General features: G+C 34.2%; 2 protein-coding genes across 2 annotated transcripts; one reads left to right on the top strand and one right to left on the bottom strand.

Moving 5' to 3' along the window:
* Nucleotides 1-1,263: 1,263 nt before the first annotated feature.
* LOC100817480 (protein PSK SIMULATOR 1) lies at nt 1,264-4,185 on the bottom strand. Its single transcript, XM_003536801.5, has one exon. The coding sequence runs from the start codon at nt 3,391-3,393 to the stop codon at nt 1,585-1,587; it is 1,809 nt and encodes a 602-aa protein (XP_003536849.1). The 5' UTR covers nt 3,394-4,185; the 3' UTR covers nt 1,264-1,584.
* A 13,129-nt stretch (nt 4,186-17,314) lies between these two features.
* On the top strand, nt 17,315-20,075 carry LOC106794946 (pentatricopeptide repeat-containing protein At2g37320; the record flags this gene model as incomplete). The annotated part of the gene is given in 2 exon segments (XM_041006257.1): nt 17,315-18,997; nt 19,655-20,075. A coding segment is annotated over 1 exon segment (912 nt), but the record flags the coding sequence as incomplete, so codon positions are not given.
* Between the last annotated feature and the right edge of the window lie 290 nt (nt 20,076-20,365).

The following is a 20,365-nucleotide window of genomic DNA, read 5'->3' as shown; positions in this document are numbered from 1 at the left end:
CACAGGCTAATTTTTCAAGTTTTAACAAAGAAAAAATGAATTTAATAAGCGTCATTTTACAAGATAGTTATTTTAAATATTAATAAATTTACTATATATATAACAATAATAATAATAATAATAATAATAATAATAATAATAATTTTAATTTGTGATTAAATAACAATATTTTAATTCATTCATAAAATATATCACAAATACTGAAATACTATATTCTTGACTACTGTCAGAGCGCACACACATTTTGGGGTGATTTGATTTATGATTTCCTAATGAAAAAACTGCTTTAGCATAAATGTCGACATGAGTTTAATATAATATTATATAGAGGTACTGGTATGCTACTATGATATGATATGAAGCAAAATTAAGCAGAAGATAATAAAGTTTCAGCTGGGGTTATAAATGAATGTCACAGGTGACAGCATGGTGGATCAGCAATGCTGTGCCACTTCAAGTCAAGGCAGTCTTGTCATAGTGTGATTTTCCTAAGTTAGTAAAGTGGTTCAAACAGTGCAGTGAAAGCATAAGTCACTTCTTTTTCATCAATATGGTAATCTCATCTTGGCCTCTACAGCATTGTAGGACACCCATATTTATCACCATAATGGAAACAAATCAAGAGATTTGAGCAGAGTGGTGGATGTATGTTGATTCTCTAACATGTACAAAAATCTAGAAGAGTTTTTCTGGTGGAAAAGAAAATTATAGAATCTTGGGAGAATTATTGTTTGGATATCTTTTCATGATTGTGAAAAGTAGCTGCCAATTCAATATTCAATTTTCAGAAAACTTTTTTCTAGAAGAGCAACAATGATCTAGCCTATAAATGACATCCTAAACGATATTGCAATCATAAAGACAAAAGATAAGCACTGGAGGTTCAAACATGACAGATTAAATAAAGAAAGTTATCAACATATGCTACAAATCCAACATTTGTGATTTAATTCAAAGTCCGTAACAGGAACAAGCATCTTTAATAGATTGATAACCAATAGAGAGACAGCATCAATGTACAGTATTTCCCTTCATCAGTACTATCTGGGAAATTTCAAACAATGTAAAGTCCCTCACTCCATCCTAAGGAAAATATAGCAATTTATAATTCAGTATGCATTCATTCTTTGAATAGGCACTATGAACCGCTTAGAAAGGTTTAAGGGAAAATTAACATACCGGCAAGAAAACTAGACCTTATGACTTGATCATGATACAAAAGAACTAGAATAGAAATACAAGCACCAACAAGTCAACACCAGCTTAAAAATTAAGATAACAATACTAGTTTCTGTGGTATTCATGACAACAATTCTAACAAAGCATACTCTAAGTAGTAAGCAATCTGTACATAAATATATATACAAGTTCAGCATTAACTTCTATGCCCCTTTATAAATATGACTGCTTATCCACTACGCAAGTCAAACTGTAAATAAATACATCCAAGTCTTCAACAGTATTAATCTTCAACGTGCAAAGCTCATAGTTCCACATTCTATTGAGATAATATCCTAAGATATTTAAAAACAAGAAAATGCTCACCACCATATTGAAGATTTCAAAATTTAAAATGTACTCAAATCAATTGAGAAAAGAATCTCCACATTGCAATTGCCACTCCACACAATCTTCAAAATCGAAACTGCTTGCACAATCCAGTAGAGCATTTTGTTGATGCTCATACCGGCATATGTAATTCAACCCAACAAGAAGTTCACAGATTGATTCCTCGGTCTTTTCCCTGTCAGCAAAGTATAAAGTCTGAAGTAGCAGAACATTTGTCCGGCTAACAATTTGGTGTTGCTCAAAATTACGCTCACTTTGCCATCTGATCATGTTATGCCCAAGTGGGGCGAGCCACTTGAGTATCCCATCAAGATTCTCCTTCCAGTCATGGGCAAGAGGAGCATCATATATGGCCAAACTCTTGACATAGGACTTCAGTTTGGCCTTGAGAGATAACCTTAAGCTCATCGGTAGCATCTGATATAGATCATCCCTCGCTTCCTCGCCAACTAAATGCGGGTAGCGAAGCAGCTTCTCAATGACAATTATGACATTGGCATAGTGCAATGCTAGAGCACAGCCTCCAAGTGTGGAAGGAGGAGCATAAACAGCTAACCTACTTTTGGGACCTAATGTTGAGCAACTTTGTACACCAGATTTGGCTTGTCTAAGATCTCCGGTGAAAGGAACGCCACTTCGGCTATGACTTAGAATACCAGAATGGCACGCGTGCTCCATCTTCATGCTATTATTCCCTATCCCAACACTGCAACAGCTACTATGATGGTCCTCCCTATTGACATCATCAGCATCATCAAATTTTGAAACTGAGCTACTCAAACTTAGGCATTCCATGAAAAGTCTTCCCGCACTTGTTCCACATGGAAAACCAAAATCTTCAAGTCGAATAGGCACCAACTCGCCTCTCCTCAAATCAATCTGAGGCCTACTAGTAGCTCCCCTTCTCTCCGCCACAGCCATTCTTCCAACCGAACCCGGATGGAATCCATTTCCCTTGCTCTGATTGCGCTTCAACCTCTCCGAACTTGTGTGAGCATTAACATGGCCCGACACAAACCCCGATTCATTTTGCGTACCTGGCGAGCCTCCACCAACACCAGGTCCAAGGGCATTATTCCTCAAAGCAGATTCTCCAAAGATCACAGAAATCCTGGCATAAATGGTACAAACTGTCCTAGCCAACAACTCAACAACCTTATCAAAGTTCTGATTCCAAAGGGAAACATCCTTAAGATGCCTCACATCTTGCTTCTGCCATATGAGCTTCTGCTCAAAAGCCCTCCTACTCTCCTCATGCTGATTATGCTGAAACTTCTTCACTGCTTGCTCCAACTCATTCAACACCACCATCTCACTGTACAAGTTCCTAGTAACAGTAACATACCTATCCATTTTCCTCACCATTCCCTCCATATGCTTAACAAGGAACCCCAATTCCTTGACATCTATAACCCCACCAACAATGTCCCCATACACATGCTCAAACCCTTGCAAGGCAGGCTCAGAGCACTTCTTCCCCAACCTAGAGACAACACTAGCAACCCTATTCAACTCCTCAAGCTTCTCTGCCAGAGCCAGCTCAAGGAGATAATCCTCATCAGAGGACACCAAATTCCTAACACCCTCTGAGTCCAAGATCTCATTCCTCAGCTTTGAGATCTCAGACTCTGACAGTGACCTGTGGAGGTGCACAGTTTTTGACATCACATTTGCTACCTCAAAAGAAAGAATACCTATGGTTTCTTTAGTATCTGACCTCTTGTGGTTCGGTTTTCTCTTTGTCAAGGTTTCAAGAAGAAGGGCATGCTTGAGATTGGAACTTACCTGGTTACCCATCTTTACAATCCAAGCTTCTGCGACCATAGCTGCAGCCACACACACACACTTTCTTCAAAATGGGGTGTCCCAAAAACTCTGAAATTATCCACTTCTACACCCGCAAAGGTGTAGCCTTTGGGAACATATGAAAACCAAAGTGAAATTCAGACATCAGAATAGATAGGCTTTGTGAGGGGAATTGGAGAGAGACCCATTAAGGGGAACAAGAAGAAGAGGCCAAAGGGTTGTCAAAGTTGCAAGCTTTGGTTGAATTGTTTGAGGGGCATGGTGATAATTGATAAATAAACAACAACAACAACAACAAAAAGGGGGAGGAAGAAGGAAGAGAAAATGATGTGAATGGAAGAAGGAAGAGATAGTGGAAAAGTCAGTGAGTGTTGAAGAAAGTTAAAACATGGGGGAGAGAGAAAGGTAGGTGTGGAATGATGATGGGAAAAGAGTGGAAGGAAGGAGGTTGCAATTGTTGCAAGAAGGGACAGAGGGTTAGTTAATAGTTATAGCATGCGCTACAAATTTGAGTGCTAGGCGTGAAGAGAAGAAGGATGATGGGTGTACTTGATTGAGCACTGCAGCAATAACAAGAGAGAGAGAGAGAGAGAGAGAAGAAGAAGAAGAAGGTGTGCGTTGGTTTTTGAAGTTTGAGAGTGTTTGTTGGTTTGATGATTGGTGTCTGGTTTTCAAAAGGGGTATCAGAATTTTAGAAAGTGGACTGTGGACTAAAGGGGTTTTTAAATTTGGAAGCATTGTAGCTGCTCCATTCATTCATTCAATTCTTCTCTTGATTTTTTTAATGGGTCTTCTTGTGACCTCCCTCCGGACTCCGGGGTCATAGAAACTTAGGCAATGAATGTGTCGTTTATTTGAGTAAAAATTAAGTTTGGATTTCTTGAAATTCATATCGGGTTTTATACCGTAGGAGTCCATGTGTCGAACACTCAAAATGAATCTATAACTTCAAAATATCAATTTTCAAAGTTTCGGATATTTGGATGAGGAGTTCAAGTATCAGAACTCTAAAGCACCAAAATAGGTTCTCTAGTGTTCGACTAACCGAATAGTGGACACACTCCTTAGCATAATCAAAGACTATGACTATGAAGATGTAATGCTAAGTAATTAATGAAACAGTAATTCAATTGGAAAGGGACGAAGTACTTTTATTGATGGATAACAACTCTTAGTTTTCAGTGTGAAAATAAGAGCAAAAGTACAAGATGCAAAAGAAATTCAGAATGGAAGAGAGAATAATCAGAGAGGAAGAGAATTTTCATTCATCATACATCATGCCTATCACACTCCCACTACTTTCCCTTATACACTAGTGGGATTCCGTTATTTTCCAACTTGGTTTCTTCTCTCTCTTCCCACGTCCCAATTCCTCAAAATCAGCAAGTTTGTTATGCAATCCTCTCTCACTTGATGACTCAGCAGTATTGTTAACCTTCTCCCCACGTGACATTCCATTCGTTACATTGCCTTCCCCTTTAAAAACAACCTTGTCCTCAAGGTTGAAGGTAGGATAGCTTGCCTTGATATCTTCAATATCCTCCCAAGTAGCTTCATCTTGCAAGCCATTCTCCCACTGCACTAGTATCTGCTCAATCTGATTGTGCCCTCTGATGATAATTCGACTTGCTAGTATTTTCACAGGCTGCATAACTGGTCCCATTTCTGTGACTGTCAAAGGCAATGGCAGGTAAGGATCTTGAGCAGTCCCATTGAATGGCTTCAGCTGGGACACATGAAAAACAGGATGAATTCGTGCAGCAGAAGGCAACTCCAACTTATAAGCAACATCACCAATCTTGGCCAGCACCTTAAATGGTCCAAAGTATCTCATGGACAGCTTTTGATTCTTTCTCAGGACAGCAGAATGCTGTCTATAAGGCTGCAGTTTCACCAGTACCTCATCTCCTATTTGGAATGACACATCCAACCTCTTCTTGTCTGCTTGTCTCTTCATGACCTGTTGTGCTCTTGTCAAATTAATTTTAAGCTTAGCTAACAATGCATCTCTGTCAGTTAATTGTTCCCTCACTTCAGCAGGATCATCTATAGAACAGGCTTGCCTGGTCAGTGTAGGAGGCTCTCTCCCATACAAGGCTCTGAATGGAGTCATGCCTAAGCTCATATGATATGCAGTGTTATACCAAAACTCTGCCCATGGTAATGCCTTTACCCAACCTTTAGGATGTTCATACGTGAAGCATCTAAGATACATCTCCAAACATTTATTCAGCACCTCAGATTGTCCATCTGACTGTGGATGATAAGCTGATGACATGGCCAATGTAGTACCTTGTAACTTGAATAAATGTTGCCAAAAAGTACTGGTAAAAACCCTATCTCGATCAGACACTATAGATCTTGGTATCCCATGTAATTTGACTATGTGACTCATAAATGCCTCTGCTACCACCTTACTGTTATAATCAGCTTTTAATGGAATGAAATGAGCATATTTGGTGAGTCTATCAATGACTACCATTATGACAGATAATCCAAAGGAATTTGGTAAACCTGTGATGAAATCCATGGCTACATCTTCCCAAACTTGTTGAGGAATAGGTAAAGGTTGGAGTAGTCCTGCTGGCAGTGTATTGTTTGATTTAGCTTGTTGACAAATCAAGCATTTCTGTATATAAGCTTTGACATCTTCCTGCATCTTAGGCCAGTAGAATTGAGCTTTCAGCCTTGCCAGAGTTCTAGTTATACCTGCATGCCCTCCAATAGGTGAGCTATGATATTCTTGGAGTATTTTGTTCACAATCTCTTCCTCAGCAGGTATTACTACTCTATCTTTCCAATACAGTAAGCCTTCCCTAACTGTATAATGACTTGCATTAGCACCTTGCTTGTATGTCTCCATCAACTGTTTCAAATGAGGATCACTAATTAGTCTAGCTCTCAATTCTTCCAAGAAGATAGAATGAGGTTCTGACCATGCTAGCATAAACATTCTTGATAAAGCATCAGCTGCTTGATTATCTTTCCCAGGCTTATATTCAATCTTGAAATCATACCCTAAGAATTTGTGTAACCAAGCTTGTTGTTCAGGGGTTTGTAAAGACTGATCCATCAAACTTTTCAAACTTCTTTGATCAGTCCTGATAATGAATTTGTTGCCTAATAAGTAGTGTCTGAATTTGGATAGAGCCTCAGTAATAGCTAGCAACTCCCTGGTATAAGCTGATTGTTTCTGCATTCTAGGTGCCAATTTTTTTGAAAAATAAGCAATTGGGTGGCCATTCTGTCCCAACACTGCTCCCACACCAATACCTGATGCATCAGTTTCCAGAATAAATGGTTGAGAAAAATCTGGTAGTGATAATACTGGAGCCTCCGTCATGGCTTTTTTGAGCTTGACAAATGCTGCTTCTGCTTCATTATTCCATAAGAAACTGTCTTTTTGTAAAAGATCAGTTAATGGTCCAGCAATATTGGCATAAGATTTAATAAATCTTCTATAATAGCCTGTTAAGCCTAGAAATCCCCTTAACTGCTTGACATTATTTGGAGTAGGCCAATCTAATACTGCTTGTACCTTTGTATTCTCCATGGAAACTCCTAACCCAGATACCTTGTGGCCCAAGTAATCAACTTCTGTATCTCCAAATGAACATTTGGACAATCTAGCAAATAACTGATGTTGCTTCAAGGTCTGTAGCACAGATTCCAAGTGCTTGAGATGATCCTTCCAAGAAGCACTATATATCAAGATGTCATCAAAAAACACAAGAACAAATTTTCTGAGAGCAAACTGAAATATTTTGTTCATTAAGCATTGGAATGTGGCTGGTGCATTAGTAAGACCAAATGGCATCACTAACCATTCATAATGGCCATGATGTGTTCTAAAAGCAGTTTTCTCTCTATCCTCAGGCTGTACCAGAATTTGATGGTATCCTGACCTCAAATCCAGTTTTGAAAAATATTGAGCTCCATGTAGTTCATCTAGCAGTTCATCCACTGTTGGCATTGGAAAGCTATCCTTCACAGTGATTGCATTCAAAGCTCTATAATCTGTGCAGAATCTCCAACTTCCATCTTTCTTCTTAACAAGCAGTATGGGTGAGGAAAATGGACTGTTACTTGGTTGAATGATGCCTTGAACCAACATTTCTTGTATCATCTTTTCAATCTGATCCTTTTGTGTGTGAGGATATCTGTATGGTCTTACTTTAACGGGGCCTGACCCTTGTTTCAGTGGTATAGCATGATCCTGTTCCCTCTGAGGTGGCAGTGATGCTGGTACTGCAAACACTTGAGCATAAGTGTGGAGTAAGATGGCCAATTCAGGATCAATATTTGTTGGTAAATCCTTCAAAGTGTCTTCTGGTACTTCCTTCTGAATCAATTGTATTGCAAAGCACTCTTCAATTGACTTTGTGTTTTGCAATCTTCTGAAATGATGGAGCTGAGCCTGTGTTGCTTCTGAATTACCTTCACCTTGTAAAGTAATGAATTTATCATTTTGGAAGAATTTCAAGGTCAATGCTGCATAGTCAGCTACATGAGGACCTAATGTTGCTAACCATGTGGACCCCAATATCACATCTGCACCAGAAATTTGTAACAAGTACACTGGCACTTTCACTTCTTGGCCTTGAATATGTAATGGTAATTGCTGAACAATTCCTTCTGCACTCAGAATCTGTCCATTTCCCACTAAAACTCGAAGATTAGGAGCTGGTTCCACTGGTAACTTAAGCACCTGAGCCACTCTAGGCTGAATGAAGTTGTCAGAGCTACCTCCATCCACCAATATCTTAACTGCTATGCCTCCCACTTGGCCAGTAAATCGAATAGTGCCCACACCATTTGATCCTCTCATAGCATTTAAGGACAAATGATGAGTATCATCATCCATGTTAGCTTCTTTAGTCACCATTACCTGTTCATCAGTTTGATCCTCATCTGTTTCCTCCAGTTGTAACAGCATAACTTGTCTATTAGGACACTTGTGTGCAGGGGAAAATTTTTCATCACAAAAGTAACACAGATTCTTTTCTCTTCTCAATTGAATCTCAGCAGGGGAAATTTTTTTGATGTTTTGGTTTCGAAGGTTGAATGGTTTGGTTGATGGTGTAGGTAGAAGTGGTGGTAAATTTGGTTTTGGATTGTCATTTTTTTGGTTAGTTGGTGGATATTTTTGTGTGGCTGAAGTGTTTGAGGTAAAATTTCTGGTTAGGTTTGAGAATGTTTTTGTTTTAGGTGGAGAAGTGTATTTTTCTTCAAATAATTTGGCCAATGCAACTGCCTTGGTTAAGGTACGGGGTTCCATTGCTTTCACATCCCTGCTGATTTCTTCCTGCAACCCACTAACAAAGCAATCCAAAATTGCCTCTGCACTTAATCCATCTACTCTATTTACTAGAGCAGTGAATTGCATATAATATTCATTCACAGTTGCAGATTGATTCAGTTTAAACAAAGTAGCACGAGGACAGTCATAAGCAGATGGTCCAAAATCAAGTTCTAAGGCTCTAGTAAATGCTTGCCATGAACTGAATGGTTCAGTTTTTTGAAGCATTTGATACCAAGGGACAACATCCTGATCTAAATGTACTGAAGCAATAATCAATCTATCAGCATCTGGTGTTGCATAGTAATCGAAAAATTGTTCAGCCTTGAATATCCAATCCATCACATTTTTTCCATCAAAGCGAGGAAAATCAAGTTTGACAGATCTCACCTGAAACGAACTTCTCTGCTGCTCTTTCTGTGAGTTCGATGCACCATGGGAAGACATCGGAATGTTTTGTAGACGCTGTAGCACCTGTGACATTACTGCATTCAGTTGTGAGAATTGAGAATCATTCGTCGACTGCATCACTTCAATCTTCTCCATCTGAGCGTGATTTGTAGCTTCCAACCGTTCAATATGGTTCTGAAGATCGTCACTAACACGAGTAATCGCATCAGCGTTTTTCTTCAATTCTGCATAAACCTCCTTCATACGGGTGTTGTCTGCCATGGTGAGATGAAAGCACCAATGTAATGCTAAGTAATTAATGAAACAGTAATTCAATTGGAAAGGGACGAAGTACTTTTATTGATGGATAACAACTCTTAGTTTTCAGTGTGAAAATAAGAGCAAAAGTACAAGATGCAAAAGAAATTCAGAATGGAAGAGAGAATAATCAGAGAGGAAGAGAATTTTCATTCATCATACATCATGCCTATCACACTCCCACTACTTTCCCTTATACACTAGTGGGATTCCGTTATTTTCCAACTTGGTTTCTTCTCTCTCTTCCCACGTCCCAATTCCTCAAAATCAGCAAGTTTGTTATGCAATCCTCTCTCACTTGATGACTCAGCAGTATTGTTAACCTTCTCCCCACGTGACATTCCATTCGTTACAGAAGAGCTCAAACTAACAACCACTAAAAGAGTCAAGATATTCGGCTGCCTGAATCGCTCTATAAGTTATGATTGAATAATCATGTACAAACTAAGATTATCAAAACAATTAACATCATAATAGTGATTAAGGCTAAATTATGTATACAAATTTATAGATCCAAAATGATAAAATTTTTAAAGTAAAACAATTGTTCATTTTCATTTATCATTCTTTATTATTGTTTAGTGTCCAGATTTTACTTGAGCGTTAATTTTTTTTTTTTAGTACACTACCTTCCGAACAATTAAGGAATCAAATAAGCAAATACTAAGAGAAGTAATCTTTGGAGTGAAGAAGCTAGAGAGGATAAAATTACAGTGTTACCCCTTGTGCAGGCACATATTTCAGTTTATGTAAATGAAAAAAACAAGATTTGAAAGGAAGACTTTTTAAACATGAACAATCAATTTTTGTTGTAGAGATTAATTATAAAACTAGTGAATATTTCACATATATAATATAAGAGTTTAATGGTAATGCACTGATGTTTACATTATCAATCAATAAAAAATTATCATTAATATAAGTTTTAGATAATTATTGTAAAAAATCAACAAATTTATAATAAATTATAATTTGTGATCAAATAACAGTATAAAAAAATTACATTTTCATTACAACACCTCTTTTCTCATAATATAATGATAAAAAATTATAACAAAACTCGTTAATACTTTCAACTTGTAATATGGTGAAAAAAAAATTCCATGTTGTTTCTTGAAATGCCATACTATAATTTTTTTTTTAACGCTTAAGGATTATTATTGTTAACCTTTTTATTAATCTTCTTTTATATTATAAAATATCAATTGAAAATTTTATACCTTATAAATATTTGAAAAATATTGAATTTTATTTATTTAATAATTAGAAAATTCATGAAGAGATTATTTTAGAAGATTTAGAATTATTTCCACCTATACACAGATTTTAACAAAGGTAAAGGACAGGTAGCTGAAATTTTGAAGGAATAAGGATGCAAGCCAATATAGGAAGTTGTGGGTATCCCATCTCTTGACCCTCTTTTTACTTCTCTTTATATCAACAAAGAGGTGGGCTTGAATTGGAGTTACCTTCTCTTTTGGGATGCTCAATGTACTTGAAATTTCCAACCCAAAAACATGGAAATGCAGATGTGAAAGAGATATTTTAATTTGATTTTGCTCAATTGGGTCAGGAATCAACACAATCGTAAAAGTCAGAAACTAGGAAATTTTATGAACTAAAATATATTTCTTACGAGGAAATGGTGAGAAAATTTCTATAGGGTTAAACCTGTGGTTCACGGACATTACAGCTTTGACATTTTGCCAAATTTTAAATTATTGAACTTGTCATCATATTCTGATGTTAGCTTTAGCAATTTGTAAAGCCAATGTAATATACAGGTCTAAAAAAATATTAGTTGCTAATTGTCATTCATCTTTCTAATAAAATTACACGTTGGGTATCTCACATTATTTACTCATGAGATTAAAGTAATATATATAAGTGAGAGTAATTTTACTCTTCTATCTTATAAGTTATTTTTATTAGATTGAGTTAGATTTATAATTTATTTTTTAAAATGGTATTAGTGTTTATTCTAACAATTTTTTGTTAGGCTTTTTTGTCTCCCACTATTAAACCGCTATAAAATCAAATTAGTTTTATAGAATTAAATTAGATTCATAATTTACTTTTTAATATTACAGAAATAATATTTTTTTATATTAACATTTTAAAACTGTTGTGTTTAAGAGTGAAAATATTTATGAAAATAATAATTAGTAACCTTCCCCCAAATCCCAGGAATTGGAACTTGGAAAAAGTAGGTTGACAAATTGAGTATGTCATTAGGGTCAAAAAGGAAGAAATTAGGACACCCACTATGGAAATTTTGACTTTACCCTCCTCCATGCATTAGTGCTGCTTGCTTGATCCTTCCAATCCAACTAAACAAACAAAGCATTAACGCGGATTGAATCCGACGTGACTTTTGGTCCAAAGAAAGCACGTCAAATTGAGAATGATGACAAAGTGATTTGGGAAACAAACTTGTTGATTATATGTAGTTGGTCTTGGTCATATACATTTATTAATAAATAACGAGACTACTGAGACTTTTGTTTGAGATGAATGATAATTTTAGTGTTTAACGATTAATTCATTATCATGAATTATGCTAAATTTATAATTTATACTTCATATACTTGTACATTCTTATGAATTATTTATGCAGAAAACTATGAGTTCATAAACTAACAAAAGGTTAGTGCAGAAAAAAATGAGTTTATTTAAAAAAAAAATTATTTTGGCATGTCAAAGCTCAAATTAGCCATGTATGACATTCCAGAATAATTTAACTAAATATTTTGGTGTTTTTATTCTCTAGTTAAACTATAAATTTTGATCGGTCAATTCTCAAAAGAAACCCATATTAATAAATTATTTTAAAAAATATTTATATTGAAATTTTATTTATAAAAATGATCTAGAATGGTTAATCACTCCTTACATCTTCAAGAAGGCAACGAAGTTGCTGACTTTTAGCAAAATAGGGGGTCATGCAAGATGAAAGTGTGGGCATTTTAGAGAATCTTGGTTCATGTAATCTACTATTTTTTATTTTGGTTGTTATAAATACTTTTTCAAAAATAGTCCTTGTAAAATTTATTTTTATAATTTTGGTCTTTATTATTTTGTTTCTCTTTATAATATATATATATATATATATATATATATATATATATATATTTTATTTTTGTTCTTATAATATTTAGATCATTTATTTTTAGTCCTACCAAATATTTTTTAAAGAAATTAATTCAAAATAATCAAATAGAATATTATAGGAACTAAAATGAAAAATTGATATATTACAAGAACTAAAACAGAGGATGGAACTAAAACCAAAAAATTAAAGTTTACAAGGACCATTTTGAAAAGAAAAAAAATTATAAGGACAAAAAATATATTATAAAGATAAAAAAACAACATTTTCAAGTCTAATATTTATCAGTTTGATATTTATGTACGGTGTAGTCTTAGCTATATTTCTTACCTTTATTTCGGTACCCACCTTATTGTGTGCTAAGTCATAATTGGTAAGTACATTTCCGATCATTTTCAAAGTCAAATAAACATATGCGGAGATTATTCGTGTGTTTAATAAACATATGTGAAACTTTTCTTTTCTGTGTCAAACCAATTTTATAATTAAAAAAAAATGTTTGTAATGGACAGACTGAAACTTCCCTTTCTGCCATTTCACGATGAGATATATAACATCAACCTTTTCTTTTCCCCAAACTTTTCCTTTTAATTTTTCTTCCCTTCCCTTTTCTTTTTCAAATGGAATTACCTACTTTTTCCCCACAGCTAGAAATCATTTTATGAGATTAATAGAGAATCTTAACAAGACCACGTTATATCATAAAATATTAGTTTATGCCATTATGGTGATGTGAAAAGGAGAAAAAACAATAAACTACCATATCTAATGTCCCTTTCAGTTCATGCCCGTAGCATGCAGTATATGACATTGGAGTAGTTTTGATTTGTTAATAATAGTGTATTCAATGAAAACTGACCAAACAAAATAATGAATTTGAGAAAAGACAGAACGAGTGAAATTTGTCAAAAGTTTGCCGTAGTGGGATTTGGTGGTATTGTATTTGTTTTTTTAATTGGAAAAGAGTACTTCACTTACTTGATGATGACCAAAACCAAAATAAATAACCCCTCATTATGTATAAGGATATTCACTCTGAAAAAGGGCAAGCAAATAGTGACAAAAAGAAAGATGGACCTAATACAATCTACATGCTTTTCCTCAGTAATCATGGGTCATGCGTGCTTTAGGGCTTTTGGCTCTCTTTTGTGGCAAAACTTCTCATCAGGTGGCTCACGTGTATCTATCTTAATAATGAGTTTCATTTATGTATCATGTTATTTGTATGAATTATATATGAAATTTATTGATGATTAATTTTTATTGAACAACATGATTAATTATCTTTTATGAAATCTTATCTTTCAATCATGGTTTTTTTTTTAATCTGGAGACCTTAGTTAAGTGTATTAATCTAATAATATTTGAATCAATAGCTTGTTGATAAATAATATGTATTATTATACCAAATTAGTGTGCAAGTCCAGTGAGTGTAATTTTTTAGGTTTAGTTTCAATGGATGTATGTAGCATCGTTATATTTAGTTGTAATAATTGATGACAGAAAACGAAAATTGGGAGTAGAAAGAAAAAAGTACTAAAAATCGGTAGGAATTGATTTAGCTAAATAGTGAGCAGGAAGGGAAAAACACACACACACACAAAATGTCATGTATAGTTGAAATTAGAATAAATAGTCTATGTCTTCTAAAAAAAGAATAAATGTCTATGCTTTTTTTTTTAAAATTTTTTTATCAGCAAAGAGAAAATATATACATATGTGATGGGTACAAAGGGTACCAAGCCCATATACAATCAAGGCATGTATATCCTGTCCTTAAACTGTTCGGTTGTTAATTTATTAGTGTAAATCAATTATAATATATTTGTTGAATTTATATAGATTATGTTTCAAAAGATATTTTAGCTAATTTTTAAATTTTTTTATTAGCTCAAAAACTTGTTTGATTATTTAGTAAATAATTTTTTTAATAATTTTATTTTTTTAAATGCTATTTGAAGTAATATTTTTTAAAATATGTTAATTTTTAACTTTTTATATTTCTTTTCATTTTTATCACCAATATATTTATTTATTTTTTCTTATCACCTTTTTTAAAATAAAATATTTTTTTTCATTTTTATCTTTTAACTATTTTAACAGTTAATTTTATCAAACATGTATAATTTAATAAACTAACTTTTAACTTTCAATTACCTTTTCAGCTTCAAGATAACTTTTCAACTATTTTTTTTAACATAACCATAATTATTATCTTAAGAGTCACATATATTATTAATTTTAATTGATTCACAAGTGTAAAAATTTATACTAAGAAAAAGGTTCTTCATTGTAGGCCTCCTTACCAACTTTTTTGTAAATCTTAACTTTATTGACTGGTATTAATATTGTACTTGTTTGATGAAGTTTATGTGCCTAAAGTGGATCACTCGTTGTACTTGTAGTATATATGATTGATGAATAATCAATAACTCTGAATTGCTCAGGCTCAAGCTATTAACATATTAAAACTAAACATGTGTATATATTAATGAAATTATTTTGTTTATAGACAGATAAATCTATTAAATATATAGATCAAAATTTGACTATTAATTATATGTGTATAAAAAAGGTTTTATTATGAGGATAAAGTTTATTTTATTAATTGTTATGCCTTCAAAAAATGAATTGATATGTAACTATTAATTGAGACAACAAAGAAAGCACAGTGGATTTTTTTTTTTTTTTGAGAAAGCATAGTGGAATGATTTAAACTGATCATATGGCAAACAATATAAAATATAATTAATAGCAGCAATAATAATAAGAAGAACAAAACCCTAAAAGATGGGGAGCACGAATGGGTCCCATGTTGCTCTTTGAGATTGGATAAATGTTCTAATAAAGTTGTTTTGTCAAGAAAGGGAACCTGAATTAGAGAGCTTATCAACTGGTATTTCAAAACCTGTTAGATTTCACTTTCTTTTGTCTCTCATCATTGTGCTTTTCTTGTCCATGTCAATAAATAGATAAAAGGAGGTTTCGCAATTAAATCATAGTATTTAATTTGGCTTTTTGATTCCTTTTTCCTCAAAAGGGGGGAATAAGGAAACTCATTTGCAATATATAATTCGTTTTTTTATTCAATTTTCTAATTTTCTTTTTGGGAAATTTGTAATTAATTTTTGTTTTAAACATTCTCTTCGATTAAATTTGGGAATAATCAATCACATGCTAATAATGTTATAAGGTTAGAGGAAAGCAACTCAATGTTTATCATTTGGATAAATATCATTTTAAATTTTAAAAAATAATCAATCATTGAGCAAGCATTTTAGTTCTATTACAACACGCAGTGCGAGGTGGAGCAGGGACAGACACAAGAGAAGGATAAGGGTAGTTCGATCCTCTCCCCAATTTTTTTAAAAAACTATTTACACAAAATGTTAAATTTGTATAATATAATCTTGTAATTTTTTAAATTTTTTTTAAAAAAACTATGCATGATAATTGATAATCAATCTCTATATATTAAAAGCGAGTTTTGCTTTTGAGAGTGAATAAGTCTCTCAAATTATCCAACCTCACAATTTACTTCACAGTTCAAAAGTCTTTTTTTTTTCTTCAATTTATCCTTACATAATAAAAAAATGTTATTCTTGATAAAGAGGACAATATTTCCTATTATTTCTTATTTTTCCTCAATTGTTTGATAATAGAGATATTTTTATTTAATTTACTTTGCAAGTATTGGTTAAACTTAATGATACATATTTTTTTTGACAGAAAATACATAGTATTTATTTAAGAAACTGTTTATTATGTTTTCAATAATACACGATGCGAAATTATTAAACATATGATATTAAATATTTAAATTACCATACAAAATAAATGTTAAATAACTTTTATATTTTTTATATAACGAATACTTTTGTCTAATATTTTTTTTACTTCTTGACACATGATGGGAAAAAAACCTTGATTTACTTGTCAGCCGTCCACTTACCTATTTCTGGATTCGTCCCTAGTGTGAAGGAATTCATTTGAAGTGATTTTATAAAAAAAATTGGAATTAGTTTAAAATATTTAATTTAGAAAATCATTTTACATTTTGAGATATATTTTATTATTTTGTAGAAAATATTAAAAATATCAATAAAAGTGTGAAAGTTAAAATTTAGAAATAGATGAATAATACAAATTTTTTTTTAATGAAAACATTATGCATGACTTTTTCCTTCCTTTCTTTCACCAATAAAAAAGTGATCATGGTGTCTAAGGGTCCATTCCTTTGTAAAGAAAAAGTTTGTTTGTAAAGAAAGATAAGAAAAAGAAATTAAATGACCAATAAAATGAGATGAGATTTTCATTTTTATCTTTTATTTTAATTCAAATTTTCATCTCAATTCACTTTTGTTCATTTCTTTTCACTCTATTAAACGGGGATTTTTAATGTGATATTATAAATTCTAACAATCTTCCTTCTTAGTGTCCAGCACTTTTCTTAAATTGATTGGTATAATATAAATTTCAATCACTAGAACCATGTAACGACTTTCAGGCATTTCATAGTATTGTTAAAATCTGAGTTAACACAGTGATTGATAGATGATACTCAAGTCTAAGTCCAAGTCCAACTACAAACCAAATACCTTATGTTATGGCCGTGATTTTCTCCCACTGCATATAGAGTCCCCCAAAACACAACTAAAATTACTTATGCTTCTTCAAGTCTGTTTAATTAATTAAGCAACTTAGCTGCATCAATTGAACCGTAGTACCCCATTGGCATTGACTTCAACCACGTAACGTTTTGCTGCATCTATTTACCACATGCCCACCAACTATTCGACCCACGTGCTCAATGAATTTGATTTTCTCAACTTCAAGTTTTGCACCAGCAAGAATTATTCCCTCCAAGGTTTCAAGCAATTAATGCATTACTCACTAGGAACCCAACATTTTGTCTTAAGAATCAATTGCTTAGGCCTTTCACCAGATCAAACAAAGGCTTATCTAATGCTCTAATGCTCATTAACCTTGTATCCCCCCAAAAACGTGGTACTAATGTTGAGAGTCGTCTTAGGCTTATTGATGACATGTTGGAAAACAATGCAACAATTCCTCTTGCTCATAATTCAGCCACTCAAACTGAAATGACTATTCACTCCTCTATTCTGCATATGGAACAAGGGTCCGGAGTTGATGTGTTCTTCTTGTCACAAGCCATGACCTCATGTGGGTCCAAGCGTGACCTTTCAGGAGGAATCCAACATCACTGCCTAGCAATAACAACTGGCCTCATTGCCAGTGTTTATGTTGGAAGTTCTTTGATAAGTTTGTACACAAGATATGCCTTGTTGGGTGATGCATACCGTGTGTTTAAAGAAATGCCTGTGAGAAACGTAGTTTCGTGGACAACCATTATTGCTGGATTTGCGCAAGAATGGAGTCTTGACGTGTGCTTGGAGCTCTTCCAACAAATGAGGGGTTCTGATTCGAGACCAAATTGTTTCACGTACACCAGTCTTCTGAGTGCTTGTATGGGCAGTGGAGTACTGGGGCATGAGAGATGTGCTCATTGCCAAATAATTCAAATGGACTTTCACTCTTACCTCCACATTAATAATGCTCTCGTTGCCATGTATTCCTAATGTGGGGCAATTGATGATGCCTTGTACTTATTTGAAAATACAGTGAGCAGGGATGTTGTCACATGGAACACCATGATCATGGATATGCACAACATGGGCTTGCACATGAGGCAATCATACTCTTTGAAGAGATGATAAAGCGAGGTGTTAATCCTGATACTGTTACTCACCTTGGTGTTTTATCCTCGTGTCGGCATGGAGGTCTTGTCAAAGAAGGTCAAGTTTACTTTAATTCCATGGTTGAGCATGGTGTGCAGCCAGAGCTAGATCATTATTCTTGCATTGTAGATCTTCTTGGTTGGCCTGGTTTACTTCTAGGGGCTCGTGATTTCATCCAAAATATGCCTATTTTTCCCAATGCTGTAATATGGGGTTCACTGCTTTCTTTCTCTAGGCTTCATGGCAATGTTCAAATTGGCATCCAGGCAGCAGAGAGTAGGTAGATGGAACCGGGGTGCTCAGCAACACTTCAACAGCTAGCAAATCTATATGCAAGAGTTGGCTGGTGGAATAAGGTAGCATGAGTGCGAAAATTAATGAAAAACAAAGGTCTAAAACCAAATCCTGGTTGTAGTTGGGTTGAATTCTAAAGCAAAGTCCATAGATTCGAAGCACAAGATAAGTCAAACAGCAGAATGACAGACATTCTTTCGATAATGAATAGCCTGATGGACCACATGAGTAGTTTTAACCTTCAGTCTCAGATGTGTGAGGAGGAAAATATTTGGCTTTTAGCATTGACTTGTAGATTTGGCATGAGTGGAAACAGAGGGCACTCATTTTCTGGTCAGTCAAATGTTCATGGGTGGTGGGAAATTCAAGAAACAATGCAAGCATTATTGGTTTTGTGACATTTGATGTTCTTCACTTCGGTTGCAGGGTGGTTGGGCTCATCCCTCAAACCCAGTAAGTTCACGATCAAGAAATAATATTGACATAAGCAATGCATTATATTTTTAACATTCATTAGTTAGTTATTTGTGGCTTGGTCCACATCAAAATAAAATCCTTGCCAGCTTCAATGACAACAGAGGTGCTACTAAACGAGAAACAGAATTCACCTGTATGAGCAGATTCCTCCACATAATATTTGATACAAGAGGTTCTGTACAGCAAAAAAGATACTCTCAATTTGTCGAAGGGGGCTAACTCAATTGGTTAAGCAAGGTGCATGAGCTGTTATAAATTCCCCGTCTCCGATTCTCACGATAAAAAAAGATACTGCCAATTTCATAACACAAAAACCATTAAAAAAAAAAATAGGCACTGCATTCGATGTTCTAGTAATGGAACTTCAACAGTAGGTCCATTGTAGTGTACACAAGTGCATTATGTAAAATCTATGGAAGCATAACAAATTCAGCATTCACTAGCATCTTTACAGCTTTTGGCTGCTGATTATTTTTAGAGTGACTCACAATGCCTTTTACTGCATCAATGTGTTACTACTTTCTCACTTTAATTGTACCCTGCTGTTTTGGTATTTTGTGAAGGATTTGTCATTCTGATCTTGTACATTATTCTCCTCTCTTTAATTTTCTTTCTTTCATTAAAAAAACGCAGGAAAAAAAAACTGACCTTCGATCCAATGGACTTTGATCCATCAGGGAATCAATTGGTGGGGGTTCAGTTGCCAAGGCCAATGCTCCAAGAGTATCCAATTTACCCAGAGAAGCTGTTGAGAAATTAATGAAGGTATAGTTCATAAGGATTACCTTCTGAATAAATGAGGGAGTAGAAACCAGTGAGACAAACAGAAAGCAAACTTGTACTGTATTTAGTGGGATGCCATGAGTGTAAAATGCAGCAGCAATATTTATAGCGAGTGCTGCTATGTTGACTGTAAGCTGAAACTGAATAAGTTTCTGAATATTTGCATATACAGACTGCCCTCATTTGATGAGCTGAATTGGCAAAAGAAATTGAAAGGCAGTACCACTTATGCTTCAAACATCAATTTGTAATCATCTTACACAAAATAATATTTGACGTCATGGGATGCACCTTAATTCTATATAAACCTCTCACAGAAGTATTCAAAAAATTATAATTCTGCATTTCAGGTAGATGTTAAACATGCATCATTGAGTAAGAACAATTCAATTCTCCCAAATAAGAAATGAGGACTGACCTTCACAACTGAAGCAAAATTGTCATCCCAAATGACATCAGAGCTCTCTTTAGCAACTTCTGTACTTTGGAAACTTTGGAAACCCATTGAAAGACCAATATCGGCCTAAAGTCCAAAAATATAGTAAAAAAACACAACCATGA

Source organism: Glycine max, chromosome 10 (genome assembly GCF_000004515.6).
Source record: "Glycine max cultivar Williams 82 chromosome 10, Glycine_max_v4.0, whole genome shotgun sequence".
Taxonomy (NCBI): Eukaryota; Viridiplantae; Streptophyta; class Magnoliopsida; order Fabales; family Fabaceae; genus Glycine; species Glycine max.
This window is presented reverse-complemented; position numbering and strand designations above follow the sequence as displayed.